General features: G+C 34.6%; 1 protein-coding gene across 1 annotated transcript; it reads left to right on the top strand.

Moving 5' to 3' along the window:
* Nucleotides 1–1176: 1176 nt before the first annotated feature.
* On the top strand, nucleotides 1177–9169 carry LOC124367016 (uncharacterized oxidoreductase MSMEG_2408/MSMEI_2347-like). Its single transcript, XM_046823696.1, has 4 exons — nucleotides 1177–1296; nucleotides 2964–3139; nucleotides 7728–7932; nucleotides 8945–9169. Exons 2-4 carry the CDS (start codon nucleotides 3020–3022, stop codon nucleotides 9085–9087), a joined length of 468 nt encoding a protein of 155 aa, XP_046679652.1. The 5' UTR covers nucleotides 1177–1296; nucleotides 2964–3019; the 3' UTR covers nucleotides 9088–9169.
* The last annotated feature ends 16312 nt before the right edge of the window (nucleotides 9170–25481 follow it).

Raw genomic sequence — 25481 nt, forward strand, 5'->3', positions numbered from 1 at the left:
TTACTATATTAAAATTTGAATTTTGTGATTTATATAGCTTTTTTCATATAATTTTGTACATTTCTTAGTGTTTGCAACTGATGGAGGAGCAACATTTTGGTTTTTTTTAGAGCTCCATGCTCTTTTTCCAACTCTGGTGTACCTTTTTTCTGGAGTTGAATGAACCAGTGGAAGACTAACATGTAATTTTTCTCTATCTCGTGTTGTTAAACTTGGCCCATGAGGCTCCTTAATTATAAGATTTTGTTCCTTTATTTTTCTCTCTAAATTTATTATAGTTTCTTCTTTTTGCAAAACTAAGGATTCTAACTGTACACTATGGTTTTTTGAGTTTTTGTATTTCTTCCTGTGCTTGCCTCAAATCCTCATTCAAGGTGTTTATGATTTCCATTTGATTCTCGAGTTCCTGAGTAACATCTATTTCTATTAAACTTGTTTCCAAGTCAAGCTCTTCAGCTATATCAGAAGATAAGCATGACTCACAGTACCATTTTTCTTTGGTTTTGTAGATGTTGTTGTAGTCATCATTACTTAAGGAAGTACATTTAAAATGAAACCATTTAGAGCATGCTCCCCTACATAATATGGACTTAGCTTTCTTTATGTCCCTTGTACACTTCCCACAAAAAAATTGTTTTTTATTTGTCATATTTAAACACAGTTAAAAAATAAATAATAATAAATAAATAAATAGCAAATACAATAACTGTATGAAATTATTAAAGCTAGTGGTAGAATAAATAGTTCCCTTCCAAGGATGTGAGTTTGTTTGTAAACAAAGTTGGGTGTAGTTGACAGTTGGCAGTGATACCTGTTCAGGCCCCTCCCAGCTCAGCTCAGTTTACAGTCCAGAGCTCGGTTATCTACAGTCCAGAGGTCAGGATGTCTTATCTCTGATAATTCTTTATCTGTATTCAATTAACATTCTTGCATTTCCATGAAGAAACTTTGATTAAAATGTCCTTATCTTATTTAATTCACAAATTTTATTAAAACTACTCACATACACTTGAAGCTGGTTGTAAACACTACACTTTGATATAAAACACTTCCTCGGCAGTTCCAAAAAACCACTAAGTTTATACAAAATATTGAAGAGCACACTTGTACCTGTTCGCTCTGTCAGTCTAAGTTTGTATCTTAGTTATGCTATTCAATTGTAATCTGAATGTTGTGGTGTTGCAGCTCCGCAGGACTTGCCAGAACCTCGGTTGCGTGCCGCTGTCAACAAGTCTCTAACTCTCCTGGGGGTCTCGTACCTGGACCTGTACCTCATCCACTGGCCCGGTGCCCAAGGCAAGTGAAACATTAGTGTAGTGATTGGTAAATTACTCGTACCAACATTCCAATAGGAGAAAACAGATGATTGGCTGGGGCAGAATGACCCTCAGACTTAAGCTTTCGGAAGCAGCAGGAAATGTATGAGAGTTTTTTCAATAAATCCAGGTATAAAGCATTGAAACAGGTTTGTCATCAGTTAAATAACACTCTCACTAGAATCCAGTGTTTCAGATATATCCTTGTTGTTTTGTTCTAGTACTCCATTGAAGTAGCACCATTTGTTTATTGGAAAACAAAAAAGTTAAACACAGAAGATCCAAGCTGAGTTGGATAAAGTTCCTGGTAAATCTTCTCCTCTATTTGTAACTGAGTACAATTAGATAAATGAAACAGTGTGTGAAATAGTTGGCCACAGGTGTTTCCTCCTCACCAATGCGTTCAATTTAACACGAAAAATTGGCTGTGAAGAATGTAGGCTAGATAGTTGCTGCGTTTGCTTCCATAGTAGACTAAATACATCGCATGGTCGACTCTGAGGCCGACTTTGCACTTTACGATAGAATCATGATGAGTGAGTTTCTGTACTGATTCATAACGTGGATACACTAAGACAAAAGAACTATCAAAATAGTGGGGTTTTTTTAAGGGAAACAGGTTCCAAAGTAGGCAAAGTCGGTTAAATCTGCTGGTAAAGTTATTGGTGCGGTATTTTGGGCTGCACACTGAGTAGTTTACTTTGAGTACTTAGAAAAATAAACGACAATTACTAAAGAGAGTTATATGTTGTTATTGCACTGGTTTAATGGAGAAAATTAAAAAAAGAAAAATTACACTTCCATAAGACAATGCTTATGTGCAGTTTCAGATGCTACAATTGTGGTATAAGTTTACCATTACCAGACTTTAAAAAAGTGCCTTGGTGGATAACGATTCATGTCAAATGAGGAGGTATTTCCCAAAAATATCTTCCAAAATCTTATTTTTGGAAGCCTTAACATTTTTTTAAACGTTTACAAAAGTATATTAAGCTTTAAAGAGACTAAAATAATAGAAAATAAATATAGATGTACAAGTTCAAAAGTTAACTACAAACCAACTAGTAGAGTTACAATAACAGGAGTTTCATTAAAACGTGTTTTTTTTCTCCATTTAAGTATATCAAGTAAATAATTTATAGTCAATAACTTCCAGTTTTATTTTGATACTGTAAAAAAGAGAAACACTTCTTGGTGCTTTTTAACCAAACTGCACCTTGGAAAATTCATAAGTCGGAAATTTGTTATCTGATTTAGACTAAATGCTCATACAAGATAGTTACAAGACCATTGTTTTTTATTATGTAATGAGAATTTTAGAATTATTTAGAAAAAAATTGTTTATTAAATTACCATTTTAACTTTAATTCTTGACCAAGTGGATAAAAATCTTCGCAAACGTTATGGTGCTCTTGAAGTAATTATCTTAGGGATGTCAATTTGTAAACCTATACTTAAAACCCTGAATTGTTAACTCTGATTTCATTGAGCAGATTTTATTATTTTACGTCTGCCACTGCCAACTCGTTTGAATGCGCAAACTGTCAGATTGCTGAGGCAAGGGCAGTCTGTTCTGAAATATCTGGCTTTCGTGTCAGATTCAAGTTATGTTCTGAAACCCAGTTGTCTTGTTAACTTTTGCTGAAGGTTTGGAAGCCAGCAGTCCTGACAACGCAAAGTTCCGCCTGGAAGCCTGGAAGACCATGGTGCAACTCCATGACAGAGGTCGAGGAGTGCTAAGAGCCATCGGAGTTAGCAACTTCACACCCAAACACTTGGACCAGATCATCAAGGCCACTGGAGTCCCTCCTGCTGTCAACCAGGTCTGAACAGCCAATAGCACTAATAGCAGAGAAACTATTCATTACACTAAGTATTTATATAAAATTTAACAAATTATTATCCTAAAGTATAGTATTTAAACCATCAATAAATGATTTTTCTCGCATCTTTTATTGATATTTTTTACTTACTTAAAAATTAAGCCATGAAAACTGAATGATAATTTTACCAAGTCTTTAATTACAAAGAATACATACAGCAGTAAATCGAATTTATCGCTATTATCCCTATGTCAATTTTAATGACTATTAATGCACAGTGATTTTTTGCCATGGTGGACACAATATGTACACATTGTTGAATATAGCATGATTCTTGCCACTTTTTGCTGTATATAATTATGTGCACAGAAGGTAATAAAAGGCTCTATGATAACTTTTTCCTACTTTTTCAAAGTGAGTGCTGCTGGAGCGAAATCGTAAGTGAGCTTTCTGCACAACAAAGACATCAAGTCAGGATAGCTGTGTGATCCAAGACTCTACTCTTGGAATAGGGAGTTGGCCTTGGAGTCGTGGTTTCCATTTCTGCGTCAGACATTAGGGATTTTTGTGGTTTTGTGAGCACTGGTCTGTGGTAACCTTACCATTGTGTAATAATAATAATAATATCTTTATTGCATTTAAACAATTTCTGACATTGTATTGCAATCGTCAACTTTAACACATATTGTAAAAAAAAACCATGTACATGTTTTCAATCAGTCAGATATACATTACATCCATACAGACACATCCATTCCGACATCAGATCCAGCTGTTGAATTTTGATTTTTAAATTTCCCAGCGGCTCATCATGAATTCTTCAACAGAGTAGAACGCTTTAGACACCAGAAGGCGCTTGAGATGAGTTTTAAATTGATATGTGTTGTTTGAGTTTTTCACATTTTCAGGGAGCCTGTTGATTAGTCTGACACCAACTTGTTGCGGGAGGTGTTGAGACAACGTCAGTCTGTGTTGCTGTGTTCTGAAGTTGTCCCTGCCTCTGGTTTCATATTGGTGAACTTCCCTGCCACGAACCAATACACACTTGGGAGAAGCAGTACATGATCACCTCAGAAATATAGTTTAACTTTCCAATTTCTCTTACAGCTTTTTTTGGAGTTTAAAAACTCGCTCCATTTTGCTTTTGGAACAACCTCCCCAGAATCTTATTCCATACGCTAAATGTGCATAGATAAGGCCATAATAAGCCATCTTTCAGACTCTTGGGGAACAGAACATTGCTAGTTTTTGCAATGTAAATATGCCTGAGGAAGCTTTAGCACATACGTTATCTACATGATCGTTCCAGGTCAGTCCTCTATTAAGGAGCATTCCCAAAAACGTCATGGAATTAGTTTCCTCCAAAAGGTTTTCATCCTTTAGGTAAGAAGTGAGCCATAAGTGCAGGAGGCCCCGGACGCCACATTTATCTAACTGGTACAACAGTGTCTCATGGTGTACGCAGTCAGAAGCTTTGGAAAGGTCGAGAAATACGCTAAGCATGTACTCTCGTCTCTCCAAACCATCGACAACATTTTCTACAAGATTATTTACTGCATCAATTGTGGACTTGTTTTTTCTAAATCCAAATTGTTCAGGGTTCAGAATTTCGTTGTCTTCTAGAAAGCTTATGATTCTTTCATAGAAGTCCTTTTCAAAGAGTTTGCTGAACACTGGTAGGATCGAAATAGGACGGTAGTTGCTTTTTAAGCAGGGGTCGTCCCTTTTGAAGATTGGAATGACTAGCGGTTTTTTAAAAGAGATGGAAAATTTCCAGTGTCAAATGAGAGATTGATCAGTTTTGTTAGTGGTCTCAAAATATGCCTAAAGCAGCTTTTGATAAACCACACCGATACTCCATTGGAGTCACATGATTTCTTTGGGTTCAGCATCTGCACAACACGCGCCACCTCCTCCACACACACAGGGGCCAAGGCCATGGATGCAACTGGAATTCTAACATTTTTCGCAAAGTTGTTGTTCTCTGAGCGACAGATTAACCAAACCGACAGAAGAGAATTATTTATTAAATTCATTGGCAATTTGTGATTTATTTTGAACAATTTTGTCTCCAATTGTTATAGCAATTGATTTAGTATGTTTTTTTCAAACTTGTATCTCGAGACAGATTGTTTATAATTTTCCAGGCTGTTTTTGAAAAGTTTTCACAGGTGTCTAGGGCTCTATTGACATCATAGGCCTTGGCAGCCCGTAAGACCTTTCTGTAAATTCTCCGGTATGTTCTGAAAAAGTTTTTGAAATTTTCATTTTGAGTTTGAGTGAATATTTTATGAAAGAATTTAAGCTTTTCTCGAGATACAAGTATTCCTTTGGTCAACCAGGAGTTTCGTTTTTGTTTGAGGTTAATTTTAATTTTTTGGAAAGGACAAGCAATATCCAAATAATAGTTAAAGCAATTGCTGAATGCCTGATACATGTCATCGACACTTTCAACTCGTCGAAAAATGCCCAAGACTCATTACTCAGGAATTTATTCAGCAAGCATATATTTTGATGTTTGACTGACCTCATGGTTTTAAGTTTCATACTTTGAATACCCAGCTTGCACCCACGAACCAAGGCCTCCAGTGCAAAATGATCAGAGCTAGCCGTGTCCACAACAGAAACTGTTGTGCTCGGAATGTTAGTAATATCATTGTCGATGGAAGTGCTCGTTGTAGCGGTCGCTTGTGTAGGAGAATTCACAGACCAATTTAGATTTAAGGAAATAAGAACATCGCGAAGCCACTGGGTGTACGAGGGTAATTCGGAAAGTAATGTCCGATTCGCGTTAACCAGACAAACAGTAAGCGAAATGCGCATGCGCCCTGACTCCCGGCATGCATTGCGCGCAGAACGACGCCATTTGCAGTGAAATCGTTGTAGTCTGCTGTTGTCTGTGCCTTTTTAAAATGTTTAAAACTATTGAACGTCCCGCCGACTGTGAAATACGGTCTGTGATACGGTTTTTGACAGCAAGGAACGTTTCAGCAGCAGATATTCATCGACAGATAAGTGAAGTGTACGGTCCAAATGCAATGAGTAACAGCAAAGTGCGGAAGTGGGTGAGAGCTTTTAAAGATGGACGGGAAAATGTCCATGACGAACCACGATCTGGTCGGCCATCAGTGATCACCGAAGATTTGGTGAAAGCCGTCGATTAAAAAATTCGTGAAGATCAGCGATTCACTGTTTCTTCATTAGCTATATAATTTCCAAACGTGAGTAGAACCACATTGTTTAAAATTGTTTCTGAAATTTTGGATTTTCGCAAATTGTGCTCAAGTTGGGTTCCCAGGCTGCTTACTGAGGAACACAAAAAAAGAAGAATGGGTATTGCTCTTGAATTTTTGATCCAATATCATCAGGAAGGTGATAACCTTTTAGACCACATTGTGACGGGTGATGAGACATGGGTTTCCCACATAACCCCAGAAACGAAACGCCAGTCGATGGAGTGGCGTCACTCGACATCACCGGTTAAAGTGAAACCAAAACAAACATTGTCCACACGCAAGGTTATGGCAACAGTGTTTTGGGATAGATGTGGGATATTGCTAGTCGAGTTCATGGAGCGAGGAACAACAATAAATGCGGCCACTTATTGCAACACTCTGACTAACCTTAGACGAGCAATACAGAACAAGCAACGTGGCCTATTGACAGCTGGAGTTTCGTTGCTGCATGACAATGCCAGATCCCACTTTGCCAACCAAACCCAAAATCTCATCAAATCGTTTGGTTGGAAACAGCTAAAATACAGCCCATAAAGCCCAGACTTGGCGCAGAGCGACTTCCACTTGTTTCGCTACCTAAAAGAGTTCCTCGGGAAGCGCTTCGATACTGATGACAAGATGAAACAAGCAGTACAAGACTGGTTATCGTCGCAGGCGGCCGACTTCTATGACACCGGCATTCAAAAACTTGTAGATCGTTATGACAAGTGTTTAAACAAAAGTGGAAATTATGTAGAAAAATAGTGATTGATGTCAGGAATTAAATAAAACAAGTTTGTTTGAAAAAATCTGTTGTGGTATTTTTTAAATAAAAAAACGGACCTTACTTTCCGAATTACCCTCGTACTATGCAGTTGGAGTTCCATCCACAAATTGTACAGTTAGTACAGTTGTACAAATCCTACAGTCAGCCGGATGAAATGTACACTCTCTGCCACAAAGTACCGAATCCTGCTCCAGGCCTACAGCTCACTAGGGGGCTCTCACAACAAAGCGTTGTTGACAGATCCTGTGGTAGAGAAAATTGCTGCAAAAAATTAAAAGTGACACCTGCCCAGATTCTCCTGCGATGGGCTCGGCATGTAGGCTATGGTAACCTTACCATTGTGTTCTATGCAGGTGGAGTTCCATCCACACTACAGACAGCCGGATGAGATGTACACTCTCTGCCACAAATACCGAATCCTGCTCCAGGCCTACAGCTCACTAGGGGGCTCTCACAACAAAGCGTTGTTGACAGATCCTGTGGTAGAGAAAATTGCTGCAAAAAATTAAAGTGACACCTGCCCAGATTCTCCTGCGATGGGCTCGGCATGTAGGCTATGGTAACCTTACCATTGTGTTCTATGCAGGTGGAGTTCCATCCACACTACAGACAGCCGGATGAGATGTACACTCTCTGCCACAAATACCGAATCCTGCTCCAGGCCTACAGCTCACTAGGGGGCTCTCACAACAAAGCGTTGTTGACAGATCCAGTGGTAGAGAAAATTGCTGAAAAAATTAAAGTGACACCTGCCCAGATTCTCCTACGATGGGCTCTACACGTAGGCTATGGTAACCTTCTTTACTAAGTATTCATTTTAGAAGTTATTGTTAAGTTCTTTAAGATTTCTCTGAGCCAATTTGAATGTTTGTTAAAATTTTAACCTTAGATTGGATTTGGGTGAATCCAAGTATTTAGTTTGAGTTTTATGGTTGTTAAAATTTTTTTCTGGTCTTGTTCTAGAACTACAGCTCAGTATGAGTGCATGTTCCGAGCGTCCATGTCAGTACCTGACTTGGATATTCTCGTATCACACAAACCGATTTTACCAGTATTGAAAAATTGCTTACTATTGTTTACAACTTTCTTATTACAGATCAAGAAGATTTTTTTTTCAAGGTACATCTATCTTTCAATGTTTGAGTGTCCATTACAATTCAATGATGAATACTACAATACTTTGAAATTCAGAAATTTCTAGATCTTACCAAAGAACTGTATTTAAATGGGGAGGAATTGCTGTTTTTACAAAAACTTCATTTAAATTTAAGCTTATTCAATACCTTACTGTCTTTTTCTGTGCCGATACAGACTTGGAGATTGCGTAGGTGTCAAGAATAAAAGTAATGCAATTACTTAGGTTTGTCTTAGGTTTTTATAGATCTCCTTCAAGGCAGCTTGACGTATTGCCACAAAATTAGATTATTTGTTGACAATTTATGTTAAAAAATTCTAAATTTATCATTATTATATAGGGAAACAATATACAACTCTAAAAAGTTAATAATTCAGAGGTTAAACATCCCAGACACTTTAAATCTGAAACGGTCTATAAATTCCTCACACATGATGGGTTTTACACATGTCAATCCAACTATAGTATATTGCCCCTGACAGTCAGTAGTGTGATTAGTTGGGGTTTGTTGGGTCCAGCTGCTGTGTACCTGTAGGTTGTCTAGTGAAGACCTCTACTCTATGGTCATACAACAACTTACTTAGCAGTTTTAACTGTAATTCCCAGTTCTGTGTATAGGATAAATTAGCACACTGATAGTCCAGTATTGTGCACTGTTGTTGTTTCAGCTGTTATCCCCAAGTCTGTGACCCCGGAGTATATCCACAGTAACACTCAGCTGGACTTCTCCCTGTCCAGAGAAAACATCTACGCAATCTCTCTGCTTGTAATACAAGAGAAGTACGCTTGGGATCCTGTCACTGTCTTTTAATTGTCCACACAATTTTTTAACATTGTTTCCTTTTATCAAAGTTTTATTATTTATGAATAAATGTATTTTTTTATTGATTCTATTATTCTCTTTGTACATTATCCTGTGTATTATTAACATTTAACCTTAAGCGTTTTTTATTAGGTTGTGTTTAGTTAAGTTGTAACCTCATTGCTCATATATACAGATCCAATGGAACTCCTGTTGGTCTCTATCACTTTCTCCTTACAAGCTCGGAAAGTCACTGATCTATCACCATTTGGATTAGAGCAGCGATGCTTATTTTACATAAATCTTAGTAAATAAAGTCTGTGTGATGGTAAAGCAACTAAACACCATCAGTGTTTAATATACTCGGGCTGGCTGCAGACAGTCCGCTGCCAAGGGAAGGGAAAAGGCATGACTCATCCTAGATTCGAGCGTCATGCCCATTCTTCACGTCGCATGTATATTAATGGATGCTGTTTTTTAATAACTCTGTCTTTAGTCTCAAGAAACTGATTTATTTTTAAGTAATTATTTAGTATGGTTTGTTTGATTGATCAATGTGGGAAAGGTTTTAAGAAACCAATTAAACCAGAAAATATTAATTGTGACAAAAATTTCACTGACAGTTGTATGAATTATTTGAATGGCGAATACGTGAACAGTCACCCAGTGGGCATATAGTTATATATAAAATAACAACACTTTTCAAAATCTATAATTCTATATATTTCTCAGACATATTAATGTAACACTAATATGGCAAATATGTAAACAGTCATCACTAGGGTTCTTTAAGGCAGCTATAAGAATTTCCCATAAGAAGCTGCTTCTTGAAACATTGTAGAGAGTTTTATCTCTCTACAAACATGCCAAGTTCACACCTGAACATACATCTGGTGTTCAGAAATTAAAAATAACGAAAAATAAGTCCAACTCATGTTATTACATAAGAAGCTGCTTCTTGAAACATTGTAGAGAGTTTTATCTCTCTACAAACATGTCAAGTTCACACCTGAACATACATCTGGTGTTCAGAAATTAAAAATAACGATAAATAAGTCCAACTCATGTTATTACATAAGAAGCTGCTTCTTGAAACATTGTAGAGAGTTTTATCTCTCTACAAACATGTCAAGTTCACATCTGGTGTTCAGAAATTAAAAATAACGAAAAAGTCTGACTCAAAATAAGTCCAACTCATGTTATTACATAAGAAGCTGCTTCTTGAAACATTGTAGAGAGTTTTATCTCTCTACAAACATGTCAAGTTCACACCTGAACATACATCTGGTGTTCAGAAATTAAAAATAACGATAAATAAGTCCAACTCATGTTATTACATAAGAAGCTGCTTCTTGAAACATTGTAGAGAGTTTTATCTCTCTACAAACATGTCAAGTTCACATCTGGTGTTCAGAAATTAAAAATAACGAAAAAGTCTGACTCAAAATAAGTCCAACTCATGTTATTACATAAGAAGCTGCTTCTTGAAACATTGTAGAGAGTTTTATCTCTCTACAAACATGTCAAGTTCACATCTGGTGTTCAGAAATTAAAAATAACGAAAAAGTCTGACTCAAAATAAGTCCAACTCATGTTATTACATAAGATTATTTTTAAATGAAGTTTATTCTGTAATTTTATTTAAACATGTAACAATTTAATCACTAAACATAAAAATTTTTTAAATTAAAGTTCAACCCTGAAATTTAAAAAAATGTTTGGGGTTAAAACATATAAATTAAAAATGTAAACAGTAATTACAGCTAAATACAAAGTGAATGGAGATAGGAAATGTGGCTAGAGGCTTTGGCTCCCAGATTAGAGAGGTCTAACTTTGCCTAAATGCAAAAATAAGATTACTTAAAAAATAGTCTTCCTCATGATGATCCATGAAGAAGATATTAAAATAAAAGTGAAATCAGGATGGCCCTTACAAAATTACGTCTTATTTACACTTTTTGTTACTGAAAATTAAAAATCCTGTATTTTTGTATAAACCAAATATTTGACTAAATAAAGGAGTTAGAATAGCAGCTTCTATCACAAGTTTTTAGTTACCAATAGCATAAATTCATATTGGTGTCATGTAAGTCACTTATTGGCTGAGCACACAGCGGAGCCTCTATTGACAAGTTTGTGATGAACGAAATCTTATTTCTGTCTGTCTGTACATAAGCACGATAACTAGCGAACAAGTTGACATTCGGTGTGAAACTCCCAGGTGTAAATCTGCTATCTCTACATCCTGTGGGTAACCTTGTTGGCAACAAGAAACCCACAGAATAAACAAATTAGTAAACCGTGTATATTATAAAGATTAATCGTCTGACATTTTCCAGTAACTTATCAACACATCAGATGAAGTTACTTTGTTGTTCTCATACAAAGCTTAAATATTTTAGTTTAACCTGCAGTGTCACCGGCTAAAGTCCCCACGTATTTTTATCTAGGTGTTCTTCAGGCACTACTACAAATAAAATTAAAGATGATATGAGGCAGAACAGTATTGGTGGTATCAAGTGTGAGAAAGTTCAAACTAGGTATTTGGTCTACTCCAGTTTTAAAGTAAGTGTTGCTGAAAATTACTTTGAAACTGTTCTAAAAGCTGGTTTCTGGCCCAAGGGTGCTTTTGTCAAAGACTCCTGTTCTGACTTAATAAACTTGTGTCTGCCTGAAGGGGTTTTCCCTGAGGTTTTGAAGGTAGGTCCCCATCTACAAGAAGGATCCACAAAACGAGGTTTCAAGTTTCAGACCTATATCTCTAATCCCTATTTCTGCCAAGGTCATTGAATCTGTCATGCTGGAGCAGCTCTTCAACATTTTTGAGTCACATCACCTCTTGGTACCAGCACAGTTTGGCTTCAGAAGGCATAGATCTACTGTCGAAGTGGTGGACTCACTTCTTCAAGCCATTCTTAATTCTTTTGAAGAATTAAAAGTGGGGGTTTTTGATTGAGGGCATTGATGCATGGAGTTCTACTGCTGTACTGCTATTGGACCTTTCACTTGCCTTCGACTGCGTGTCGTACAAGCTCCTCATGGAGAAGCTGAAAAAGTACTATATATGAGATTGTGCCCTGAAAATCTTACTTACATCACAGGAAACAATCTTTAAACTGGGATGGTACAACTTCAAACTCCCTGGTTGTTGAACACGGAGTGCCGCAGGGCTCGATTCTAAGGCTATTTATGTTTATAATTTTTATTAATGATATTTATTAAAATGTAACAGATCATACTCTGTTGTATGCCGATGACTCAACTCTGCGGGTAACAATTGAGGGCTGTGCAACCGCAGAAACTCTTGTTAAGAACTTTTTACATGTGCCTCATATTGGTTCAGTCATAACATATTGTGCCTAAACCAGGATAAGACTCATGCGATTACTTTTAGTTTGTGCAACAATGGTGCTAATGTAAGGAGGAAAAGTTGCTTGGCTTTAATCTTGATTCGAAGCTTGTTTGGGATAAGCATGTTGATGCGCAATGTGGTAAGCTAAGTAGAGTAATTTTTGTGCTTAGAAAGCTTAAAGCAGAATGACCTTTGAGTTTGTAAAGTTTTCTTTGCCTTTTCCACTCCCACATTTTGTATGGTACCAGGCTTTGGGACACTCTGCCAGTGTAGTCCTCCGGTTACAGAATAAAGCCCTTAGGGTACTAAGTGAGGCACAGTGCACAATGTATATGTCTACCAATGTCTGCCAGTAATCAATAAAGAATCTGACCACATCACTAATGAAGGTGTACAAAGGTAATGCCTAGACGTTCATGTGAATAGATTTAGGTTACACAAGATTTCAAATTATTTCTGGTTACAATCTGTGTGGCGGGTTGCGTTTACGTGCTAGCCGCTGAGATGAAGGCGCAACAATCTCTTTAACGACTAAACTCACGATTTCGATTTGCAGATTAGTATTGACAAATACGTTATTTTCAAAAATACTTGAAACAACACTATAATAACTGAAAAACAAGGGTAAGTCCTATTATTTGATTTTCTCTTATTATTTAATTCCACCACAATCAGCTGTCACAAAACAGACTGATTTTAGCGAGAGTGATGAGTTATTTGGGCCAATATGATTCCTGAAAGGAGGGTTTTACACATGAGTCACAGGAAATGTTTTTGGGATGCAGCGCATAATGCTACCCCGCCACCCCTCCCACCGATCGCCACACACTCAAGGTCACGCGCACAGCTAAAGTCCTCAAACTGTAGACAGCTCCTGGTACAGAAGACACTCCTTTCTACAGCTTAACAGAATATTTTGTATCTGACCTTTCCCTCCTGCTTGTATATTTAAATTAGTTTGTTTTCATTTGTGCATTTGTTTATTTTATTATTTTTTTAGTGCATTGCCCAATATAGTTCCAATTGATGCCTGGCTTCAATTAGAGCAATCTGATAACAGTAGTAGTTCTTAGTCATATTGTTTTTTATTGTTATATGTATCCTTTTACAAAGTGTAGCCTAGTATTTTGTTTAAATCTCTACTTGTATGCCTAGTAGTATTTATTTTTAGTGTATGGCCATTATACATTAATTAGTGCAGGGACTTAAAGTCATAAATACGGATTTGTAGTTCTTAGTCAAATCTTTATTTTCTTAGATGTAGCTATTTACAAAATATTGGCTAGTATTTAGTTTCAACACCTGCATGAATTCTTATTTTTATTTATATTTTTAGTGTACAATCTGTGGACATTTCAATTGGTGCACAGACTCTAATTAATGCACGCAGTTAAGTTATTTTTATTTAGATTACTGATTAAAAAGGGTATGAACAGAGCATATATCTAATGTATGGTAGTTCAAAAGTTTCTGTTAACTTGCATTCTTTTTTGTCTGGATAACAGTGCGATAATATGTAATTTACTGCTTTACATAGTAATGATATTAATTTATTACTGGTAAAGATTACATGAACAGAGCATATATCTAATGTATGGTAGTTCAAAAGTTTCTGTTAACTTGCTTTCTTTTTTGTCTGGATAACAGTGCGATAATATGTAACTTACTGCTTTACATAGTAATGATATTAATTTATTACTGGTAAAGATTACATGAACAGAGCATATATCTAATGTATGGTAGTTCAAAAGTTTCTGTTAACTTGCTTTCTTTTTTGTCTGGATAACAGTGCGATAATATGTAACTTACTGCTTTACATAGTAATGATATTAATTTATTACTGGTAAAGATTACATGAACAGAGCATATATCTAATGTATGGTAGTTCAAAAGTTTCTGTTAACTTGCTTTCTTTTTTGTCTGGATAACAGTGCGATAATATGTAACTTACTGCTTTACATAGTAATGATATTCATTTATTACTGGTAAAGATTACATGGCAATTTGTCATATACTGTCACATTGTACACTTCAATGCTAAGAGCAATGCAATCCTCCAGTCCGTCCAGATCTTAAAAGAAGCAATACATTAAATAAATAACAAATCAATTCAAACCAATTAATTAATTAAACTAAGTACAACACAGATACAAGAATTTCCTAAGATCAACAATAATTGATTAATTCCAAAAAACACATAAAATGGGTGTTTCAAAAGGAAAAAAGCCAATTTGTCTTTTGAAAATACCAAATGGCAGTGATCTCAATCTACTTGGCAGTACATTCCATAATTTTGGTCCAAGAGATAATGTTGGTAATGAAAATTGTTTGGAAGTCAGTTTTTTGGTTACAGTATTGTTTGCGCCCCTTGTGTTATATTGGTGGATGTTTTTATATGTTAGGTTGTTTGATGTAGCCATATAAAGCAACAGTTCATACACAACTAAACAAGGGACTGTCATAATATGAAGTTTTTGAAATTTTTGTTGACATGAATCCTTATGGCCAATACCAGAAATATAATCTACTGCTTCTTTGTATTAATACAATTTTATTAATGTTCTTTTCAAATATATTTCCTCATATTTCAATACCATAAACCAACTTAGAGTAAAAGAATGCATAATTTATCATTTTATGAGCTTTTTCATTGCAGAATTTAGACAGTTTTTTAATCATAAATATTGCTTTATTTAACTTTAAACAAAGAGTTATATGGAGTTATATGGGCATTGTAAAACTCAAATATACTTATACAACTGTTTGCTTATTATTAGAATGGCAGCCTTATGTTCATCTGCCACCTGAAGATCAATAGAAGTTTGTTACTCGATAATGCAGTTTTTATTTATTTGCAGATTCAATTGATTCTGTTTGTGACTCCTTGCGCACAAATGTACAAAGAGATTTTTCTCTAAATTATTTATCATAAAATTTACAGTTGTGCACATTAAAAGTATTCATATATTAAAAACTAGCAGATACTAAGTTTAATTGGTGGAATGTTTAGTGGCATTTCTTCCAACAGTTGATGAAGAAAGCAGAGTTGTGTGTGTCCGTCTGTGTACCCGTCAAGTTTCAAATTAGTTAACTTAGAAGGTTTAAATTTGCTTTAAAACTCTACCTCTAGGGGTACATAAAAATTGAAAAATATAAACCTCAGTACATGGGGAGCCTCTCTCTGGTCCATGATGATGTTTAGTGTATACTTGTAAATTACTTATTCAATATCCAGCCTTGAAACATCTTGAATTTGGAATATTTTTTGGATTTACCTATCATCGTATAACATTTAATGTAAAACCACACAGAACAGTTCTCAGATGTAAAATCACAGATGCAAGAGTCTTGTATTCTCAATTTTCCCCTTGTACAGTAACAGGAGTCATTACAGAACTTGTTATGTATATGTTTATTACAGTCCACAATGAAACTAAAAAGTTAATCTGTTTACTGATCAATTAAGATAATAATAAAAAAGAGATAGTACGAAAGATTCTGAAACTATCTTTATTTAATTTAAAATCTCAATTTAACTGTTGATGCAAGTATTCTTGTATCAAATTAATTTTATCACGATGATTCTGTACTTCCAAAAACAATTTCTCAAGATTTGCTAGTATCAAAGTATCAGTACTAAGCATGTTAGAAGAAGCAGTGCTAGCTCCAGATGTGGCAGTACAACAATCTTGTTGTCTCGGGGAATAGTCCACAGTATTATTCCCATTTACTATTTTCCTCTCTTTGTCAGAGTTTGTATTCCATTTAGTCGGAACTTTTCTCATATTAAGTTGGTTTGTATCACTGAGACGTTCACCATTTCTCTTGAAAATAGAAGATATACTCCTATATAATTTTTTTGGTGTAAATGAATTTAATTTTAGGTGTTTTTTAGGCATTTTTGTCGAGTTAAAATCTTTTTCAGCCTGTATTTCTGGATTTATTTTTATAACCATGCGCATATTTTGAGGTTTTAAAGATTGATTTGTTGAGTTATCTTCGCTAAATTTGCTTTTATTAATTTTAATCTGACTCCTTACTTTTAATGTAGGATCTATGAATGAGTATTTATTTAAATCAAAAGTATCATACCCTTGTTTATCCTTCACGAAAAATGTATCTTCCTCATCACCATCAATTTTATTATTTAGGACTACTTTGCAATTAGCGTTTTGGCGTTTTCCTCTGTTTTGTTTTGTAGTTTGTTCACACAAATTTGCAGTTTTAATTGGTTTACACCAACCAATATTACAGTTTTCTTCTTCTTGATGATTTTCCATGAAATCGTGGTTGTCTTTATATTTAATTACTTCATGTTCATTATTACTTTGTTTTTTGTTAGTTTCAGTATGCTTTGTATACTTTTCACTTTTTCCAGATTGTTCTGAGTGACAGTATGAACTACAAAAGCTGAAGCTATCTGTATGTTTATTACTGTGAGCGTAGCTGCTGGGTGAACTGTTGTTTGGTTGGGAGCACGAAGTTGAGATACTTTCCTTTTCTGAGTTATTTTTGTTCCAAGCAAATGAGTTTATGCTATAGTTCAAACTCTCATAGCAAGCGTTCACTGAGAATTGTTCACGCTTTCTGTTAACATCCTTCATTCCTCTGTTTTTGTTTGGCTTCATCCATTTTTCATCACAAAAATTGTCAGTACTGTAGTTGATGGCACAAAGTAATTTCTCAATATCTTCTACACGGACAACCCTAAATTCATTAGGAGCTTGTGAATCTTTTTCACTAGAGTCATAACTTGTAAGATGACTCATAGCATCATTAGTTGCAGTTTTTTTTGTGAACATTTGTATTACCTGTTCTACTTCTGCGCTTTTTTCATTAAATAAGTTTTTATTTGAAAAATTCTTTTTGCGCAACTTATCCTTTTTGGGTGAATTGACTATTACTTTTTTTGGGCACAATTTATAATTATCACCTGTTTTGATGGGATTTGCAGGATAAATGAAAGGAAGACTGTTACTTGTCCTTGCTAAGTTAGTATTACTCTGTTTAACTAATAGTTTTCCCTCCTCATTATGTTTGAATTTCTGGAAAACATTTTCTTTTTGAGGCTCTTCCTCACTTTCAATTCCAAAGTACATGCTATTATTTTTGGAGTTGTGTGACTGACCTATTTTGTATTTTGAGTTGAGTTTACTATCAGCCACATATTTTAATAAATTATAACTCTCTTCATCTCCCTTGCCAAACAAACATTGTTCCCTATATCTGTTGTAATCTTCACGTGTCTGATGTAATAAACATTTGCAGGAATAATTTTTACCTGGAGATCCATTTGCTTCAATTCGGTTTGTGCGGTTATATCCTGGATAATTTGCAAAACTTGTCTCAGTGCAAAGAACATTTTTCACAAGGTTTGTATTATAGTTTCTCGTGATTCCTTTCTCTATGTTATCATGTTGGTGTTTGTAAATACGTTGTTTTGTTGTAATTGTTGATTTCAGTCTGGGTCTTTGTGTTGCATCTAGAATAGAATTCATTCTGTTACTGTCACGATTGTACATTTTCTCACAGTTAAACCAATTGTTTTCGGAGTAATCAAGGTTTGAACATCCTAATTCATATTCTTTATCTGTGTTATTCTTGTTCACTGTTCCTCTATGTCCAGTGTGTGTTAAAAAAGTCAGATGCTCTACAGAGGGATTTTCAAATCTAGTTTTTCTTTTGCTATCATTATGTCTGTCATAAATACCCATCTCATTGATTCCTCTTTGGAGTTGAAGTGTTCCATTTTTGTTTGTTTGGAATAAACTATGTCCTTGAAGTACTTTATCAACAACCAAATTATCCTCAACTGCGACCTTATTTCCAAATGGTTCACAGGTTTTCGGGCAATACTGGTCGTCTTCTCTAAAACCTTTCGATTTATTAGACTCTATAGTGTTTAAAAACGTTAGAAAGGCTTGCAACTGGCTGGGGTCTGTCATTAATGGTGTGATATCAATTTCAATAATCGATTCATTACACAAACTGTGTCGTTCTTGAATGGTCAAATTCAGCTTGTTTACATAGTCTTTCAGTTTGTGCTTGGTTTCCTCGTCCATTTGGTTAAGCAGCATTTCCATTTTCATTTTTTGATTTCTCCGGCAGACCTTTGGCAAAACACTTTCTTTGATATACGGCCACAGAGAGTTGATGTATTTAAACTGATACTTGAGCCATTGTAGGAATAGTTTTTTGTTGAAGAATTCCTGTTCAGAGGACACTTCAGATTCAGGTCTCTGGTTTACCGGGGATTGGTTGAAGTGAAGTGACTCGATAGCGTAAACATTCTCTCCGTAGTCAGTCTGAGCGTCAGACTCGGGGTTGCTGCTGAAGTAGAAGGGCTGACAGATCGGTCTCTCTCTCTCACCAGATAGGGTGTATAGAGCAGGCTGATGTTCTAAACCTTGATATTGAGCCTCATGTAGAGCTGCCAAATTTCCAATTATTGCTTTATTATCTTTAAATGCTTTAACACATGAGTACGAATAAGAAAGGTGGTCAAACTTTCCTTCCAACGATGACTTTGAATGATCAAGATTTCTTTGTTCTAAAGCATTGTAAAGTTTTTTGGCATTATTTCTTTTTATTTCATTTGCCATCAATTGTCTCCTAATAGTTTCTCTAGCTTGTTTCCCTGAATGCCGCCATCATGAAATCGGTGTATTTTCTACTGTGTTTGTAGAATCTATTTAGTATTAATTTTATGTAGACATAAAACAGGAAATTTATTCAAAAATAACTTTAAATTCTTTAGGATTTTTGATAGGTTACAAATTTATAAATACCAGCTGATTTATTAATAGAAATTATTTTTGGCCAAACTGTTACTTTTGAATTTATTTTAGCACATGAGTACAGAAATACTTAATTTTTTCAATGGCAAAGTCAGTGTACAAAGTTCAGTCATAATAAATAAGAATATATTATGAAAACAGTAATGATAGATAGATACAAAACATTAACATTCAATAAGAAATATCAAATGGAACAGTGTTGATTTACAATATACAGTAATATAATAAATATATAAATATTCAAGGAAATATACACTGAAGCAAAAAAATCCCTGAGCACATTTATTATAATGATTGATATTAGTGGAGAAAAGTCTCTATTTGGAAGTAATTAGTTTTGAGGAGTGGAAACCTCACTAAGAAGACCAGGAGCATCAATTTGGAGGTAATCAATTACTTACAGAGTATGATGTCAAAAAAATGTCTAGTGTGAATGTCTAGGAATGTTAAAAATTAATGATAAAATAACAATTAAAATAAATATTAAAAAGTCTTTGGTCTACATTAATTTCTTAGACTAGTCAAGAATATTACTTTCCATATACTCATCAATTGAGTAAAAGGCTTTGGGTTTTAACCAAGTTGAAACTAGTTTGCACTTGTTTATAGACAAATCTGTTATACCCAATGGTAACATTGAATATTCTAAATTGTTGATAACTGTAGCTATTATATTATGTCGTAGCCCATCTTATATTAAGTGTTAAAAGATATTGTCTAAATCTGGTATCACTCAGATCTAAGTTGTTTCTATGCCTAAAAATTATACAATCAGTCTTGTCATAATTTATTTTTAGCAGAGTACTAGTTTTTAGCTCGTTGAAGAGAGATTTGAGTGTACAAAAACAGCATTAGAACAGAGAATGGTTGTGTCATCTGCATAAATTATGGACATTAATGGAACACTCAAATTAAAATCATTAATAAAAATAAAAAGAGGTCAAGCACATAGCCCTGTTGTACACATGCAACAACCCTTTGATACTTGGATGAAACATTTTTAACAGTGACCAGCATTTGCTTTCTATGTAGCAGGTAACTTTTAATTAATCTTAACTCTTTCTTTCTTACTCCATGATAATCCAGTTTACTTAAAAGGATAGAGTGTTTTATAACACCAAACACCCTTTATTAGGACAGTAAAGGCAGAACCTATTTTCTAATCCATTTATCATTTCACTTGATATATATTCAACAGTCATAGTGGTTGAGTGATTAGGCCTAAACCCAAACTGACTTGTATACAATAGGTTGTTTACAACATAACATTTGTATAATTGTTTAAACATACTAAATTTAATTATTGTACTAAGGATCGGTATAATTGTAGTAGGATGATAATTTTCTGGCAATTCCTTTTGAACTTTTTTTAATAGGAATAACCTTACCATATTTAAGGCAATCTGGATATTCTCCTACAGTTAAAAGTCAGTAAGGTGTGTAAGGGCTCTAAAATTTCATCAACTACCGTATCTTTTTAACACAAAATTATACAGGCCATTAAAATCCTCACTTAGTAAAGAGCTTAGGCCCATAACCACAGCTGTTACTGTTATATTCAACACTTTCCACTTAAAATCATTTGTAAAAATGTTATTGGGCCCAGAAAATGTATTAAGCATACTGCTGTGTTTTACCATACGATATGGAGTTCAGGCTAAGCTGAATAGGTGCATTTACAAAATGTCTTTAAAATATTTGGACTTTATAATATTTTTACTTTTAGATATAAATCTCTCTGCCTCATTTCTGACAACCTACCATGCCATTTTACATTTATTTTGGAAGTTTAGATGAGAGAATTGTTTATAGATTTTTTGCCTTAAAAATAACCCTAATGCATAATTTTTTAATATTATTAAATCATTATCATCTAAACTTTAACTGTAGTTCCATTTATCGTATCAAATTAACATATATGACCTTATCAGTTTAATTTCAGGTGGGAACCAAGTTAATTTTTTAATCATTTTCAGTATATTTAAAAAAACCCACAAGTTATATTTATATCCACAATTTTATTAAAAAATTCCAATCTGTATTACAACCTAGGGCTTCCTTAAAATTGTTTAGCCTAGCTGTGGAAGTAAGATGTTAATTTTAAATGATTTTAAATCAAAATTAAAAAATTAATCTAATTATTTTAAGAAGTGAAATTAAAAGATAACATATATTTCCCATAATACAAAGTTTATGTGGAATACATAGTGTTGCTGTCAAGTACAATAGTAGTGTTTTACATGATACTAAGATTCGGACTCTTATCTCTCCTAGAGATTTATAGCCTTAGTTTTTAGAATAGACTTTTATTTCTTGTAAATACTTGTACTAACAATATTTTACATCAAATTTTGGAAGCTCTGCAAATATTGTTAATAGTTATATCAATCTGATGAGTCACTTCAAAGGTTTTACTAAAGACTTCATTAAAGTAAAGCAAATATACATTTTAATTAAATAAGCATTCCATCAATATTTTGAACTGATTCGGAGTGACTGTTTCAAGCTTTAATACTTTGTATTTCCTGGTGTCTTAATACTCAACTTTTTCCTTTTGGTTAGTTAAAGCACATTTTTCTAATTTACAAAAATTACTTGATTTGCAGTTATTACTCTACAAACCTTTTCCTAATTTAATTTAAAATACGTGTATAAATTTAAAAATCCAATAAAAAAGTATTTAAATTATTTGAAAATGTTTATAGTGCTGTGTCTTGGTGGGGGCAAGAGTTCGGAATATGCAAGGGGATTTCTACTTATAGCATATGATAAAAACTTTCATCAAGAATGGGCTTCCAAAATATGACATATATGGTTATTATTCTACAATAATACTGGTCAAATAATCTATGGAACAAAAGAGGAAAACAATTGTTAGAGGTGACCGGGAGTAACGACGACGCTGATCTTCTTGTCTTACTAATTTAGCCATGGAGGCTAAATTAGTACAAAAGTATGGAACTTTTGTATGGATATAAATAATATTTTGGTAGTTACGTCACTATTTGATATGCGTTGACAATCACAATAATATTAATGATCTAAAATAAACAAACAAAATTAAATGATGGAAATGTGTTTTGGACTCGGTGGATTTGGTTTCACACTTAGCCTGTGTCAAATGCCATCAGAAAAAAATAAAAAAATACGTCGTATGCTTGCTGAATTCTTGGTTGCTTAGCCTGTTTCCCTGTTATTGCTATCGTTGCGCTGTAGTACTTGTAGTCTTGCTCAATTTTCTCGTTGTTGTTGTTGTGTTGTTTGTTATCTAACGGGTTTATTTATTATGCTTGTGTCTAAGTATTATTAGAAGTGGATACTTTTTTTAACTAGTGGTGTTAAACGATCTTCAAGAATTAAGTTACGAATTTCATAGTGAGTTTTTGATTGTAGGCTATAATGTACTTAATTTGCCCTTGTTATTGATTTGCTTATTTATGACAGATCTCAAATGTGTATAGTAGTCTTGAATAAGAATAGAAATATCGTAGATCTTTTACCATGTTTTAAATCCAAACTGGGTTTAATAATGGGGGTTTCCTTTAAAATATGGTTGTCATTAAAGTTGGCTGTTAAGGTTATCCCACTTTATTTGTCCAATGGTAGTTCAATATAGTCTTAGGCTAAGTCTAGACTGAGTTGCCTTTTGTCAATAATTGTCAGTTTGTTTTTAAGATTATTATGTGGTGTTATTTACTTTACCCACTCCACATTTTTTCTTGATTTTCCAAGTGGAAAATACTTATAAGGTAGCCTATAGTTAATAGGTAAGCAACAAAAAACTACTAGGCCTAGTGTGTAAAGAAGTAAAATAAATGCCCGGATAAGAAACTAGTAGTAAGTAAGGGTAGGGTACGATAAGCGGACCCGGTTTTTTATATCGAAGAATGTAATCATCGACGATACCTAATATTCGCATCTCAAATCCTAGACTATCAATCGATATTAAAGTGTCGGTAAATATCATATTAACCGCCGGGGCGGAAAAATACGAGTTTTGCGTTTTTAACTTATTGGAATCGTCCTATATAAAAAAAGTATAAGGTTTGATGGGGTGGAAATGAGAAATAACGAAGTTCTAGAAAATAAAAAATTAAATAACTTTCCAGTAATATCTCCATGTTCTACATCCACGTCTAGCGTCACGTGACCTTTTGTGGCCAATGATTGAACCTCGTGATGACGTCATCGGTTGCGCCGCCATCTTTGCAAACGTAAATGAGAAATTACAGAAATGAGCAGAATTTTGATCAAAATTAATAATGTTTTTCTTAATTTCGAGAAAAAAATTAATTACGAGTGCCTCCGGCCATCAGCGCGGGCTTCGGCAGCACCTTCGGTGCTGCCCCGCGCTGATGTCAATAAAAGAAAAACATCCCTCGAGATAGTACCTATCAGTAAAATATAAAATTCTAGAGGGGCTGATCAAAAATATAAATTGAAATGTAATGCAAAGGCAATTATGTAAAGTTTAAAAACTAAATAAATCATGAAAAACTCAAATATATAGATGGATATTAACAGAGAACACTTACCATTAGTGTGTTGGCGGATATAGCTAAACAGCAGCAACAAAAAAGTGGTCTATCACAACGAAACGACACAGTCTCCCGGTTTAAAAACACCACTCGACCGCACGACGAACAAATACACTCATTTTTAAAAATGCCCTGTTCTATTAAAAAAGAGATAATTTCGTTTCGGTTAAAACGTAAGCTCTTTACGTGCCCTACGAAACACTCCGACACACACAATTCACTAGGGTTGGTTGAACTAGTGGATGGTTGATTCATCATTGTAAACTCACTCACTCAATCCGACCTACTGAACACGATATCTTGTGTAGAACTGACCTATGCCCCGGACAACTCAGATAACAGGTATGCTATCAGGCTGCTATCAGTCCCGGCCGCAGATAATATTCAAGTAAACAGATTATCCAGACACAGCACACAAACTGAACATTAAAACATTAGAAACTTTACCACTTATCAATATACCCCCTAAAATCATGTTATTTGTCATTTGCACCCCCTAGTACTATATATATTTTTTGTTCAGGAGGGTGAGCAGAATACGTTGGTAACGTCAAATTCGTGATTTGCCGCCCCGGCGTTTAATCTTACTGGTACCAAAGTGTCTATAGTCCCTAATAGCAAACACATGTTTAAATTAATGTGAATGTAATATTAACAGTGATCAAGCAAATTATTATAGCCAAAATTAGGAAAACTGAAGACGACCATATTTGCTCCTCTCACAGTTACATTTGTTTCTTTCCCACAAATTTCACATAATGGGTTTATCGGTACTAGTCCAACATGTTGAAGCCACGGAAAACATGTCTTATCATCTTTCAAAGCAATGTTGTGTAGTTTCCTAAAATTGACTGCTATTCTTAATAACCAAATGTTACTTATGTAAATTGAAATATTACCTTACGTGTATTATTTGAAAGTCTTTACAGCTGTTGATATAGATCATTTAAGATAATTGTACAAAATAATTTATTATTATCGATTGATTATATCGATGGTTATGATTAAGTAATATCGGTTGGCAATTTCGATATAAAAACCGGGTCCGCTTATCGTACCCTACCCTTGATATCTATGCCTCTCATCTTTGGTGCCTTCCTCTACTGATAGGTCGACAAAACAAATCCCATAAAGAACCTGTAAATAACAAATTGGAATGTCATAGGGTTAGATTGTGAATGGCTGAGAAACCTCGGAGAGACTTTAATAAGCGGCCTACACGACAATAAGTTAAGTCTACATGAAACCTCAATGGCTGCAGTATAATAAGCGGCCACCACCACAATCGATCACGATTATAAATATTCATAATTAGGCATAGTCATTACCAGCTGTTTTGGTAATTCTAAGCAATATATGGGTCAACCTCGATTTTTCTCATATTACAATATAATGTTCCAATAGTCAATTAGAAAAGGAAATGACTAGAATTTCTTGCCGGAAAGCAGTTATAGGGAGCAGGCAACCGCCAGACGGTCATATATTGCTTAGAGTTACCTATTAGTGATCAGGGGAACTGACGTGATCTGGGCTTCAAATTTGGAACTACTCGAGTTAATTTTTTTTTCTAAAAGAGCAAGCAGCGCGAAGCGGGCAGGCATCGTGCGTGATCCTTTTTTTTATTAAAAATTTCTGATAAATTGTTATTACATATTACAATATAATGTAGGTAATGTATGTAAAACAATTTTAAACACATAATTACATGCTGGAAAG

Source organism: Homalodisca vitripennis, chromosome 7, assembly GCF_021130785.1.
Source record: "Homalodisca vitripennis isolate AUS2020 chromosome 7, UT_GWSS_2.1, whole genome shotgun sequence".
NCBI classification, from domain to species: domain Eukaryota; kingdom Metazoa; phylum Arthropoda; class Insecta; order Hemiptera; family Cicadellidae; genus Homalodisca; species Homalodisca vitripennis.